Source organism: Garra rufa, chromosome 4 (genome assembly GCF_049309525.1).
Source record: "Garra rufa chromosome 4, GarRuf1.0, whole genome shotgun sequence".
Classification (NCBI taxonomy): domain Eukaryota; kingdom Metazoa; phylum Chordata; class Actinopteri; order Cypriniformes; family Cyprinidae; genus Garra; species Garra rufa.
Genome location: NC_133364.1, coordinates 20,918,144 through 20,932,792, shown reverse-complemented (window position 1 = coordinate 20,932,792; position 14,649 = coordinate 20,918,144). Strand labels below are relative to the sequence as shown.

At 40.8% G+C, this 14,649-nt stretch overlaps 1 protein-coding gene across 1 annotated transcript in view; it reads left to right on the top strand.

Moving 5' to 3' along the window:
* snd1 (staphylococcal nuclease and tudor domain containing 1) overlaps positions 1 to 14,649 on the top strand; it is a 234,779-nt gene that overhangs the window by 183,862 nt on the left and 36,268 nt on the right. Inside the window, exon 18 of the mRNA XM_073838844.1 lies at positions 4,941 to 5,082. Within this exon, the coding sequence (XP_073694945.1) occupies positions 4,941 to 5,082 (142 nt within the window). The remainder of the gene's footprint in view (positions 1 to 4,940; positions 5,083 to 14,649) is intronic.

The following is a 14,649-nucleotide window of genomic DNA, read 5'->3' as shown; positions in this document are numbered from 1 at the left end:
AAATTCTGAAATCCATCTCCAGGTAAATATCTAGCAGTGTCCAGGTGTGGTAGACAACAAGAAACTTTTAAAATATTATTTTTATTCATCACATGCTTCATGCACGTTGTTCTATTGTTATATTTTGACATGCTCTTGAGGGTGAACTTGACCTTCAGCCTCCACATCACGGTCACCATCTGTGTTTTCAACCAGTAGAGAATCTGATGAATGATATTCTTAGAATACAGTTTTCATAGAATTAACATTGAGTTTGAATTTTCTCGAAATAAAATAGGGTTCAGATGTTTAATGTTGACTTTAGTCGATTTTTTATTACAGTGAAAAACAGTCTTCCAGACTGCTAGACAGATGTACTGAAGTATGTCCCTCTTTAGAAATGTGAATCATTTCACTTTGAAGAACTTGAGCACTGCAAGCAAAATCGCATGCGGACATTGAGAGTTTAATAAACCATCTGGTTATTCCCGTACATTATTTGTCTTGGAATGGAAAGAAAATAGAAGTTTTGGCTTTAGCTATACACCGCTAATGGCCAGTGAATCTCTTAAATGAGATATTTCCAGTCACACACTGCTGACAATAAGAGTTTTTTTTTCCCTCCCCGTCATCAGACTCGCATCTTAGTATTCCAAGTATCCAATTTATGCACCAGCTTCTGAGTTTAAGTGGACTTTGTGAAAGACATTGGTGTGTGTGCCATTATTTCTAACACAGAAGTGTCAGAAAGTGGCTGCTCTTGAATTAATGAGCCTTTATTTCCAAAGGTGCCTTCATTATGAGTATAATGGATGCTAAATTGATTTACCAAGTATAATTTGATTAATAATAAGCATGGCTTTTTATTTTTATTTTAAAGCCTTATTAGATGGCTTTTTGACAAAATTTAAAAAAGCTGAATTAGTTCAAGTTTTACTTCATTTGTAACCTGCCCTAGGTGCAGTGACTTATGGGTATTGTAGTTCTTCTCCCTGCCTCACTGTAGTGTTCGATGCATATAACTCTGTTGGATGTAGATTAATTTGGCAGGTAAAGTTCAGTGTGTTCCAGTATGAACTGGGACTATACGTTTGATTCTTTCCCTTGGGCCCTGTGTGTTTGTGTGTATGCTCTCTGGGTGTTGATGGGGATTCGCTCTTGCTGGGCGGAACACACTCTATTGGAATTGACACGCTGTCACCTTTCATCAGCGTTTGGAACGGCCCCCTCCCCTGAACTCGGTGTGTGTGAGAGGCAGTTTTTTATGAATGTAACTGTATCTATAGTCCCTGAAGAGAAGTCTGACCTCTCCTTGAGTGCTCAACACAACAGACACAGACACAATAACATACTATTGACAAAAACGGCTGCTTACAATGACTGATACCAATAATAAAGCAATAAGCCACTCGATACCATTTGTTACAATGATTTTTGCCAAGGTCATGGCCTAAAATGATCACTGTGGTAAAATCACTATCACACAACCTCAAGTGGTTTATTTTATTAATAAAAATGCACCAATGTTTAACAACCCCCATTCACCCTCATTCGATTAGTGTTTTTAACTTATTATATCAGCAAAAAAATGTCCTCATAAAGTGGTCAAAATTGATTTTATATTACTTCTATGTCCACTGGGATGAATATTGAGATTGCAAAGCATTTTTGTCTGCACTTTGTCTTAAAAAATGAAAGTGAGCCTAAAAGAGAGGAGAGAGAGCCTAATTTGAATTCTGAATTGATTTTTACAATTGAATGAATGAATGCATTTTGAAATCATAACATAAGTTTAACATTTCTACAGCACATTTACTTTGGTATTGTCAACTTTTGGTTACTGTTTGCATTGCAATGACTTGAATCAGTATAAATGTATCACCTTTATCCTTTATGGTACTATTATTAGTGTCTAAGCCACAACATTTTATCATTTTTGTGTAATTTTCTTATTTTTAAACTCTAAAACTTAGTTTGGAAATGAGACGAGCAAAATCCTACCTGTGAAAATTCTGGATGGCAGCTGTAGTTAAGGAAGGATTGGTTCATAGTGGTTTTGAGGTTTAACATTTCATTAGCATAAATATAGGCTCTTTATGGTTGCAGTGTGAAGGCTTTGAATGGATTTGGGGGTGTGCTATAATGACAAAAAAATGATATCTCTATATATTCTGGAATTTTGTAGATAACAATAATTAGACTAAATTTTGCTGAGTGTGTACAGTAATTGTGCTGGTATCTGGCAGGTTTAGGACTTCCATGGACAGCTGACTCCCCAAGCTTTTAATATTCTTCTTATTCTGTGCGGTGGTGAACCTTTCCAATAAGTTTAAATGGATTTTTACCTTTTAAGGCCATTTTTTTCTAACCTAATTAAATGTATGCATCATCTTTTGTCAAATTCTTACATTTAGTCAATCAATTCAAATGGTAAGACACTGTTAGGGCTGTTACCAATCAGATGAAATCAGTATCAACAAAATTTGTGTTTGCAATGCAGAGGTGGCACAGAATTTGCTTCTGAAGTGGTATTTAGACGTCACTGAGTCATTTGTTCAACTGATTCGTTCAAACAGCTGATTGATTCAGTAACGAAAAGTTGTGTGTTGCTCAGAGATGCAAAACTGTTCTGCTGCGTCTTTGAAACTATTTTCGTTGTCGAAGAAAAGCAAAAACAAGAACTGTTGTCTAAAATGTAAGTTACTTATTAGGTTATTGTTTAGTGAGCTGTTCATCAAATCACATTTGCAATCATGCTGATATTTAGATGAGAACAACACTCTTTGTGTGATATTAACTATATCAGATGATATAAATATACTTTTGCCCCCTTATCTTGAATTTTGGGGGAATTCTAAATGTATTTTATTGGTCTAAAGCACTTAGTGCACGATAATGTCAAATCACATATCATTTGTAACCCTGGTCTTAAGTAGCATGGGTATATTTGTAGCAATAGCCAAAAAAAAACATTATATGGGTCAAAATTATCGATTTACCTTTTATGCCAAAAATCATTAGGATATTAGGTAAAGATCATGTTCCATGAAGATACTTTGTAAATTTCCTACCGTAAAAATACCAAAACCTCATTTTTGATTAATAATATGCATTGCTAAGAACTTAATTTGGACAACTTTAAAGACAATTTTCTCAGTATTTAAGTATTTTGCACCCTCAGATTCCAGATTTTCAAATAGTTGTATCTTTGCCAAATATTGTCCAATCCTAACACCAATGGAAAGTTCAGATTCAGCTTTCAAATGACGTATAAATCTCTATTTCAAAAAATTGACCCTTATGACTGGTTTTGTTGTCCAGTGTCACATATATTGCACATCCCTATTGGGATTGCAGGTGTTTATCATCATTTAACCATAGTTTCTAACAGGCTCATGTCCTCATGTTTCTGCTTCCATGGATGTCTGCTAATGTGTTTTTTTTTTTGTGTGTCCTTTGAGGATTGTGGTTAGCGTGCGACAAAGCTGTCGTTTCACTCGTTCCGTCTCTCACTGTCACACTTGTTTTTTGTGGCTTATTGCTATGGATTTAGGCCACAGGCAGCTCAATGACAGAATACATCACAAATCCTTTCTCTTCATGACCCCGCCCAGCAGCAGTCATATACCTGCACTCATGTGGAACAAACAAGAATGGTTGGTTGCTCACAGAAGGTCATTTGCCCAGGGTGCAGTGTGTCTCTTTGAGTCATTGTGTGTGTTTGTGGCTTCTTTTGTGCTTTTGCAGCAGAGGATACGTGAGAGTGGGTTTTTGCATATGTCCGGCCGTTCACGCGTCTCAAGTGCCCTTGCCTCTACGCCGCGTGTCAGAGGTCACGTGGCCGTAGGAAGCACGGGGTCTGCGCTGACCGGCGGTGCCAGAAATGACATTGTGACAGTCGGCACTGTAATGAGGGTTGACACTCAAATCTGGGTGACTGCGATTGGTCCTCCAGATTTGATTATAACTTTGTGTTACTGTGCCAGGGCATTGTGGGTAGTAGGGGTTAGACTAGCACGCTCATGCTTTGTAGTGGTTGGCAGAGCATGGCGTGTTTAAATCTTCATTAACCCTGCCGTTTTCCCCAAGGAATCATTTTCCTCCATGTTCCCTTGTTTTTGTCACGCCTCGGGGGAAATAATCAGATGTAATTGGGTAGTTTGACCCTGTAGTTTATCATTTGGTGCCTTGGTTTTCAAGGCTTACTGCATGTCACCAGCTGTATTTTTACATGCATATATGTTGATTCACAGTCTGCTGGCGGAATTGGCCTGTAAATGTCGGCCTTGCCGTCCTGGTGGACGTAATTAGCTAAAACCAGCACCGTGAGGAAGCGCATATAACAGTTTGGTTTGTAATCAGCAGCCTCCTGCTCTCCAGGATAGAAAAAAATTAATGGAATAACGGGGAAAACTTCAATAGCTGATGAACATCATTTGCTAATAAAGCCTTCGAACTGAAGTAAGGGCGGTTGCGTAAGAGCCTGTTAATTTGTCGTGTTTGTATTTCATAATGGACTCAACCTTCAGCGCTTAGTAAGCAAAACAAACTGCGTGCTTTGACTACACGCAGGGCTCTTTTGTTGACATTTCATAAAGCGTTGATGAAGTAGAACTTCTCGCTCTTCTCTCTGAAAGCCGCTCTCAGATTTGTGTTTTGCAACCGCAAGTCTTAATGAGCTCGCTTTTGCTCTGTCTCTTGCGGCGTTGCTCAAATCTAGCCAATACCGCCTGTCATCTGTGAAGTGCAGAGGTCATTGCGACCTTCTCATGGGAGGATAAACAGGTTGGCGACCCATCATTTGAATGTGATGGGATTATTAACAAATACAGTGTTCACACTGATGCCAGTGGATTAAACCACCCAGATCTTGTTAATAGCTTTAAGTGAACATGAAATCAAAATTAACCCCATTTACCTACATCCTGTTTTAAATTGTGGAAACGTGTGTTTGTCAACAGATGTGGGCCAATTATGAAGAGAAGCCTAAAGAAGAGGTGGCTCAGTTCACAGAGGAGAAGGAACGTGTGACGAAATTCAAAGCCGTCTATGTCACAGAGATCACAGATGGACTGCACTTCTACGCACAGGATGTGGAAACCGGTGAGTACTGCCTTCATTTGTAAAACCAATGGAGAAACAGTCCAAGTATGAATCTCATTAAGTTAGAGTTTTGAAGCATTTTATATTTGTTCCAAAATATTAACTCAAGGCAGTAATAATTTAAACAATATACACAGTGAGGTCAAAAGTTTTCACACACTTGCAGAATCTGCAAAATGTTATTTTTACTAAAATAAGAGGGTTTTTATTTATTACTGACCTGAATAAGACATTTCACATAAAATATGTTTACATATAGTCCACAATAGAAAATAATAGTTGAATTTATAAAAATGACCCTGTTCAAAAGTTTACATACACTTGATTTTTAATACTGTGTTCTTACCTAAATGATCTTCAGCTGTGTTTTTTTTTTTTTTTTTTAAGATAGTTATTCATGAGCCCCTTGTTTGTCCTGAACAGTTAAACTGCCCGCTATTCTTCAGAAAAATCCTTAAGGTCCCACTATTTTTTTTTTTGGTTTTTCAGCATTTTTGTGTATTTGAACTCTTTGCTGCAATGACTGTATGGTTTTAAGATTCATCTTTTCACACTAAAGATAACCGAGGATCTCTTACAGCTATTACAGAAGGTTCAAACGCTCACTGATGCTTTAGAAGGAAACACAATTCCTTCTATACGAGTCAGGGGGTGAAAACTATTGGAATTTTAAGATCAGGGTAAATTTAACTTTTGTCTTCTGGGAAACATGCAACTATCTTATCTGTAGCTTCTGAAGGGCAGCACTAAATGAAAAAATATATATATATTTAGGCAAAATAAGAAAAATGTACGCACCTTCATTCTGTTTAAAAGTTTTCACCCCCCGGTTTTTAATGCATCGTTTTTCCTTCTGGAGCATCAGTGATCATTTGAACTTTCTGTAATCGTTGCACGTGAGTCCCTCAGTTGTCCTTAGTGTGAAAAGATGGATCTCAAAATCACACAGTCCTTGTTGGAAAGAGTTCAAATTTATAATATAATTTGTAGGATTTTTAGAAAACGCTCTCTGATTTAGATATGCTTTTGATTGGTTTTAAATTGAATAGAGAAAAAACAGCAAAGATACTCAATGCAAGTCACATTCTGCTATTGTGAATGTGAATGTTACTGGATGGCACTCTGCTTAGATTAAACGGTTAGCAGCAAAAGCCTGAATTACATAATTTAAATTGCCTTCCTTCGTTATGTTTAGATGACGAACTCTCAGGGTTTTACGCTAATGGGCCTCTAATCCAACTCCACATTCAACCAGGCATGATTATGACATCATACCTGTAGGGTTTTCTTCAGACTTCAGATATGATGATTATTAAATGTAGCCGCTCCAGTAAATTCAAGTTAGGAAACATTGCAGGTTGTGTGTGTTGCCCCTCTAAATGCCCTGAGTGATCTCTCTGCTCAGTGTGATAGCAAGTAGTCATTAAACATGTGACCTAGTCCATGATAGGGCAACCGTCCTGAGACTTGAAGAGCTGTTTTAGTGAACAAACCCACTTTTTCCTCCCTCTCTCATTCATGTCTCGCACAATCATGATACACGCACACAATAGGATCAGAAGAAAGATCCTAGTTATGCACACACTGTTGTTTGTTGTATAATTAGGGTCTTGCTACATGTTCCAGTGGCAGACTTCATAGGCAGGACCATAAAATTGACTTTCGTTGTCTCTTAATGCGCCTTAATGCGCAAATTAATTAATTTGCATGAATTTAGAATAAATCTGAGGCTTGCGTTGCCAGGAGCGTGACAATCCTATCGCTTCTAGTGTGCCGTCTGGCTTCAAATAACTCTGTCTCAGAGACTTGCAGGTGTCGAAACACGTTTAAAAACAATGTTAGAGAAAAGGGTGAGATTCTGGTCACCCTCAATTTATCACTTTAGTCCCTCAGATGACCTTTAACCCCTGCAGGTTGCCCTGAGAGGAAGTGAAGATGGCTGTGCCATGTCTAGTAACCATCACATCAATGAATACCAGCAGCAAGTCTTTCTCACACACACGCTCACACACACGCGCACACACACACACACACACACACACACACACACACACACACACACACACACTGCTCTTTGTGAGGTAATTATTCAGGTTATCTGGTTAGCTCCAGGAAAAAAGCAGGTCACAGCAAATATAGTGCAAAAACGGAGGGAGACGTGAGATAGAAAACAGGAAGTAGTGCGAAAAGATAAGACGGAAAAACGCTGAGCTGAATATGCAGTATGTTTGCAGCTTTGCACTGTTTTGGCTTTTTTGTTGTGTTGCTTTTTTTAAAGGCTTTTTTTTTTGTCAGATGAACCAGCAAGTGTGCATCTTTTCCCTTGTTTAATTGGCCAATGTTTTCCACTGAGAGGATTGGAAATGGAGATGGAGAGAGAGAGAGAGAGAGAGAGAGATGTGCTCGTTAGAGAAACAGGATTGTTATTTTCAGCTGAAAGTCATTCCTCTTTCTCTCTCTCTCTCACACTCTCTCCAAACTGCGTTAAGGAGGTCTGATTCCTTGTAGAGCACTTCAAAGCAGAGCCCTATAAAAACCTACAAGCCAGTCGCTTTGCAATTTCAGAAACTTCAGAAAGACGGGAAAATTCAAACAGGGCGGGCACGATTTTCATAAACACTTTGAAGACGAGCCTTTTGATTATGACATAACTTTTTATGTCTACAAATTTTGCATCTAATAATTCCACTTTCTTCTCTTATGGTGGGGTCTTGCAGAAAGGAGTGTTGGAGTTTCACATCATTTGAATTTCGAAAATTCTAATAATATTAAAAGATAAAAGTCATCATGAGATCAGATGAAAATACAGTGTGGCTGTCAGGAGTTCATTAGACGGTCTGATTTATTAACAAGTGAGAATAGGGGGAAGACTATTCATAGTATTCAAGTATATAAAGCATTTATAAATCCTTGCAGAATCTGCAAAATGTTAATTTTACCAGATTAAGAGGGATCATACGAAAATGTTATTTGTTGTTTAGTACTGACTATTTAAATATTTCTCATAAGACGTTTACATATAGTCCATGAAAAAATAATAGTTTTAGAATTTATAAAAATTACCCCTTTCAAAAGTTTACATCCCTTGTTTTTTAATACTGTGTTATGGCCTGAATGATCCACACCCCCCTTTTTTTTTTATTTAGTAATAGTTCATGAGTCCCTTGTTTGTCCTGAACTGTTAAACTGTCCACTGTTCTTCAGAAAAGTCCTTTAGGTCCCACAAATTCTTTGGGTTTTCAGCTTTTTTGTGTATTTGAACCCTTTCCAACAATGAATGTATGATTTTTAAAGTTCATCTTTTCACACTGAGGATGACTGACGGACTCATATGCAACTATTACTGAAGGTTCAAATGCTCACTGATTCTTTACAAGGAAAAACAATGCTTTAAGAGCTTTTTGAATTTGAAGAACATGGAAAATTTCAGGGTAAAACATCACTTTTTTTAACCCCCCAAAAAAAAGATCAGGGTAAAACAACACTTTTACTTACTTCACTGTATATTTTGATAAAACCATATACCATGACAAAAGCTTCGACTATTGTGAAAATCACATTGTGTCACACATCTAATGTACTATGAATATTAGACTGCTGTCACTTTAAGAACTGCCCAAATCCAATATACTGTTACACACATTTTCTTTCTCAACTCTTTACTTTCACTTAAGACCTAAATGACTGTTTACAAGGATATTTGCCAAGCCAGGCATTTTGACACATAAAAGTATGCGTATTTATCCATTCAAGCCCTATAAACTGGCAAAAATAACTTAGTTCATTACTTCCGTGCTCGATGAACACCATCTTCACACGTATACCGCTAAAGGGCGCATATTTAAAACGCACAAAAGTTTGATGACGCAGTGATTGAGTGTGGAAACATGGGTGTAGAAGTCTTCATCCGGACTATAACGTTATAGTCAGGAACCTTTGCATAGCCGAATCAACAGAAGTTCTGCAGATAGGCTATTGTGAAAAAACAAAACAAAGCAAGGACAATAGCGAAAATGGCAGATCACGGAAATAAATGTTATGTTCCAGGTTGTGCAGGGGATGTTAAGTGCTGGGATGGATTGGTGTCTGTACCCTGAAAGGCACAGAAAACAAATAACTTGTTCTAAGAAAATAACGCGAGCCACTAAAGGGACATGGTTAGCTTCTTGCTAGCGGTAGCCTGTTACATTTCAGTACATATGATTTCACTTACCACATAAACAGAGTAAGAAGAGATGACTGGGTGGACGATGGCGAATGATTTGCAGCTCCTAAGCACCAATAACAAGCATCTAAACTTGTCAAATATGTGGTAAGTACTGCCGCTGTAGTATAATGTTACAAAGAGCAAGTGTGATCACAAATCTCAAAAGTGAAAGTAAAAAGTGATCGTGCATTCAAAACAGCAGTTTCAATGCCCCGCATATTAATAGCAGCTCAAGCTCCGTGATTAAATATATATTTTCCTCCATGTGTTTCCTTGTGAGCTACTGAAATGAGCCGCTCTGTGAAACAGCCAATCAGAGCAGAGCTCATCATTATTATTCATGAACCTTCCAAATAAGGTAATAACAGACCATTTCATTCTAGGGCAGGAGTTCTCAACTCTGGCCCTCGAGGTCCATTTTCCTGCAGAGTTTAGCTCCAACCCTAATCAAACACACCTGAACAAGCTAATCAAGCTCTTCATCATTACTAGAGAGTTACAGGCAGGTGAGTTTGATCAAGGTTGGAGGTAAACTCTGCAGGAAAGTGGACCTCGAGGGCCAGAGTTGAGAACCTCTGTTCTAGGGACAAATCCTAGGGTTGTAAATGGACTTGTAAAACCGTTTCTGCAGATTTTTTTTCCCTTACCTAAGCCATATACCTTCTATGTAGATATCAGAGAACAATTTGAAATATTGTATCAATGCATTCTATAGCACCTTTAATGTGTTCAAATCACTGTATTGCTTTATTGGAATAACTGACACGTGAACTGATCGTCTTTTCTTATTTACTTGAAACACAAAGTTAGATGGGTCAGAATGATCATAATTGATTGTAATTTCACCTTTTGATGGCCAGATAATATTATCGCGTATCCATTTCAGTTTCGGTTTTGATTATTTGGCAGTTGTTTTCACAGATTCACTGTTTTTAAATCATGAAACTGGTAGTGCCTACATTAATCAGTACATGAGCTGCAGGAGGAAGAGCCATGTAACTCTTAAACCATGTTTTTTGATGACTTCAAAGCAGCTCTGAAGAGACGTATGGAATATTGCAGTTTGTGTCACACTGTAATTCAATCCAGTCACACGCCTGCAACATGCATTTAGCCACTGTCTTTTTGTCAGTCTAAATAGCAGATCAAATCAAGATCTGATCAAAAATATGAACATGTTTGTAACCTCTGCATAGTTATTTTTCAAACTCGGGCTGTTATACAGAGTCGTGTCGAGTGAAAATAAACAGCTCTGATTGATTTTGTGGTGTCACATGGCTGAAGCTGCCATCTCTTCTGAGCAGTGCGCAGTCTGCGGTTAATGCAAAGCCCAACGCTGTGATGATCTCAGCTCACGACTTCATTTAAAAGACTCTAAACACCCACAAATCGCCCTGATAACATCTCTGGTTTCCAGCACCCCATGCAGAGCAGGGAAAGGCTGGCTCTCGCTCGCTCTCTGTGTCTCTATCAATTCTTTTCCTTTTCTCTGTGTTCTTTAATTAGTTAGATTTAATTACTCAAAGTCTGGGATCAGTAGTGAAACGGAATTCCTTGGGCAAAGGAGCGTCTGTGTGTGTATCTCCAGAGGCCGTGTGTAATTTCTGCTGTGTAGTTGTGTAACTGAAACCTTGGTAAAGTAATGAACACTTTCGGTTAGCCGCACTGACAGATTAGTTTGGGCATTAGCGTCAGTAAACACATCTGCAACAGGCGCATTAGCTGCTGTTTGTCTTCAGCTGGTGGAAACTAATTCATAACAGAGTTTGGTTTGTCACCTTGCGTAGATATTTGGGGGTATAATTATGTGTCGATTTGCAGTGAGTATAATTATGTATGTCAGGCTTGTCTCCTGTTTTTAGATTTTTATTTGATTTTTCCCTGTGCTTGATACTGTCTGGAGCTGTCATGAAAAACCTGTGAAAAGTAGTGTTATAATTATTATTATAAATTAATTATTCATCTTTTTATTTTTTTTTATTTTTTTATTTTTAATTAAATTGAGTATAAATTAAGTTATATATTTTTAATTACTGTATAACACTAAAATAGTATTGTAGTCTCTTTCCATTGTAGATTTTTAAAAAATATTTTAATATACATTTTATTTTTAATTTTATTACTGTATAACAATTAAATATTATTGTAAATTTTTCTGCCCTAACTATTTTTTTAATATAAATTGCTACATTAAAATGGTATTGTATTTATATTTGTTTTAATTACTATAGAACATTAAAATAGTATTGTAGGTTCTTTCTGCCCTATTTTTAATATTTATATTTTTATATGTAATATACATTTTGTTTTTAATTTTCTTAATTACTGTATAAAAATTAAATATTATTGTAGATTTTGTCTGTCCTAAATTAAAACGAATTAAACAAATTGCTACGTTAAAATATTGTAGATTCTTTTTGCCCTTATATATATTATTATTATTATTTATTTATTTATTTATTTATTTATTTATTTATTTATTTTTGTGATGGTTTGTTTTTAATATACACTTTTTTTTTTTTTTTTTACTTTATAACAATTACAAATTATTGTGGATTCTTTCCGCCCTAAATATTTTATAGAAATTTTGTAAAACATTAAAATAATATTGTATTTATATTTTATTTTAATTAATTTACTGTATGACATTAAAATAGTACTGTAAATTCTTATTTGCCCTATTTATATTTGTTTAATTATTTATATAAATTGTATATAATTAAGTAATGTATAACATTTATGCTTTAACTTTTTTTGTTCCTATAACATGTATGTATTTTTATATAAATTTTATGGATTTTTAAATTGCTGTATAACATTTTGCTTTACATTTTGTTTGTATGTTTCTGTATTTATATATATATATATATATATATTGTGGCGGGAGGGGCAAACGACAGACACAGTGGGTGTGGCGTCAGGCCTCGGAGAGGCTTTTATTAAACAGAAAATAAGGGAAAGTGAGTCCATAAAGTAAAACAGTGTCCAAAATAAAAGGGGAGTCTGGTGTCCTCGGGTGCTGGGGCAGCGTGACGGAACGGTAGTGTTCAGAGGGGAAGGGTCCAGGAGAGGGGCGGAGTCCGGCGGCCGCGGGCGCTTTCCATACTAGCGCCGGGGTGCTAGGGCGGCGGCATCTCCGGCAGGCTCATCCCTCTCGAGCTGTCCGGCGCTGGGGCGGCGGCTTCTGGCGGCCTCAACCGGACCGCGGGTCCGGCGGCTCTCCAAACTCTTGTGGCGCGGGATTCCCTCTTCACCCCCTCCTGGACCCGCGAGGACACCAGCGTGCATGCACGGGGGAAAGAGACCGGTCTCCCGAGGAGAGGCGCGCTCGGGATTTAAACAGCGGCGGTGATGAGGCTTCATTTACATCAGGTGTCCCCATCACACGCCGCCAGCCCGAGCCGATTACACGCCCCTCCTCTCCCCTACACACCCACTCCCGTCGGGAGCCTGGAGAAGGGCGGCGAATACGGGACGGGGTGGTGATGAGAATTAGGGGGGCGGGCAGACGCCTCGCCACATTCCCCCCCCCAAGCGACATCCCGTCCTAAGGTCGCCGCCCACGCAGGAGTGCTACCTTCCTCATCCAGGCTCCAGCGGTCGGAGTGGGCGGGGATTCCTCTCCAAGGCAACGCTCCCTCTCGCCGCGTACCGGAACAGGGACAGAAAAACCGGTATTAGTCGACAGCCTCAACCAACCGCAGGATAAGTGACTAACTGAAACATCACTTACCCTTCTTGCGGCTGGGAGGCCGTCTCCGTCGTTCCTCCGTCCCTGTCCGGGTTTTCACGAACTTTTGCGAGCGAGAGGGGATGACGTCATCAGGTGTTGCCCCACTGCGCTGTCTAAGCCCCGCCTTGCCGCATTCTCCACCACTGTGGCGGGAGGGGCAAACGACAGACACAGTGGGTGTGGCGTCAGGCCTCGGAGAGGCTTTTATTAAACAGAAAATAAGGGAAAGTGAGTCCATAAAGTAAAACAGTGTCCAAAATAAAAAGGGGAGTCTGGTGTCCTCGGGTGCTGGGGCAGCGTGACGGAACGGTAGTGTTCAGAGGGGAAGGGTCCAGGAGAGGGGCGGAGTCCGGCGGCCGCGGGCGCTTTCCATACTAGCGCCGGGGTGCTAGGGCGGCGGCATCTCCGGCAGGCTCATCCCTCTCGAGCTGTCCGGCGCTGGGGCGGCGGCTTCTGGCGGCCTCAACCGGACCGCCGGGTCCGGCGGCTCATCCTCCCTGGCGGTGCGGGATTCCCTCTTCACCCCTTCCTGGACCCGCGAGGACACCAGCGTGCATGCACGGGGAAAGAGACCGGTCTCCCGAGGAGAGGCGCGCTCGGGATTTAAACAGCGGCGGTGATGAGGCTTCATTTACATCAGGTGTCCCCATCACACGCCGCCAGCCCGAGCCGATTACACGCCCCTCCTCTCCCCTACACACCCACTCCGTCGGGAGCCTGGAGAAGGGCGGCGAATACGGACGGGGTGGTGATGAAAATTAGGGGGGCGGGCAGACGCCTCGCCACATTCCCCCCCCCAAGCGACATCCCCGTCCTAAGGTCGCCGCCCACGCAGGAGTGCTAACTTCCTCATCCAGGCTCCAGCGGTCGGAGTGGCGGGGATTCCTCTCCAAGGCAACGCTCCCTCTCGCCGCGTACCGGAACAGGGACAGAAAAACCCGGTATTAGTCGACAGCCTCAACCAACCGCAGGATAAGTGACTAACTGAAACATCACTTACCCTTCTTGCGGCTGGGAGGCGTCTCCGTAGTTCTCCGTCCCCGTCCGGGTCTTCACGAGCTTTGGCGAGCGAGAGGGGATGACGTCATCAGGTGTTGCCCACTGCGCTGTCTAAGCCCCGCCTTGCCCGCATTCTCCACCACTGTGGCGGGAGGGGCAAACGACAGACACAGTGGGTGTGGCGTCAGGCCTCGGAGAGGCTTTTATTAAACAGAAAATAAGGGAAAGTGAGTCCATAAAGTAAAACAGTGTCCAAAAATAAAAGGGGAGTCTGGTGTCCTCGGGTGCTGGGGCAGCGTGACGGAACGGTAGTGTTCAGAGGGGAAGGGTCCAGGAGGAGGGGCGGAGTCCGGCGGCCGCGGGCGCTTTCCATACTAGCGCCGGGGTGCTAGGGCGGCGGCATCTCCGGCAGGCTCATCCCTCTCGAGCTGTCCGGCGCTGGGGCGGCGGCTTCTGGCGGCCTCAACCGGACCGCGGGTCCGGCGGCTCTCCAAACTCTTGTGGCGCGGGATTCCCTCTTCACCCCCTCCTGGACCCGCGAGGACACCAGCGTGCATGCACGGGGGAAAGAGACCGGTCTCCCGAGGAGAGGCGCGCTCGGGATTTAAACAGCGGCGGTGATGAGGCT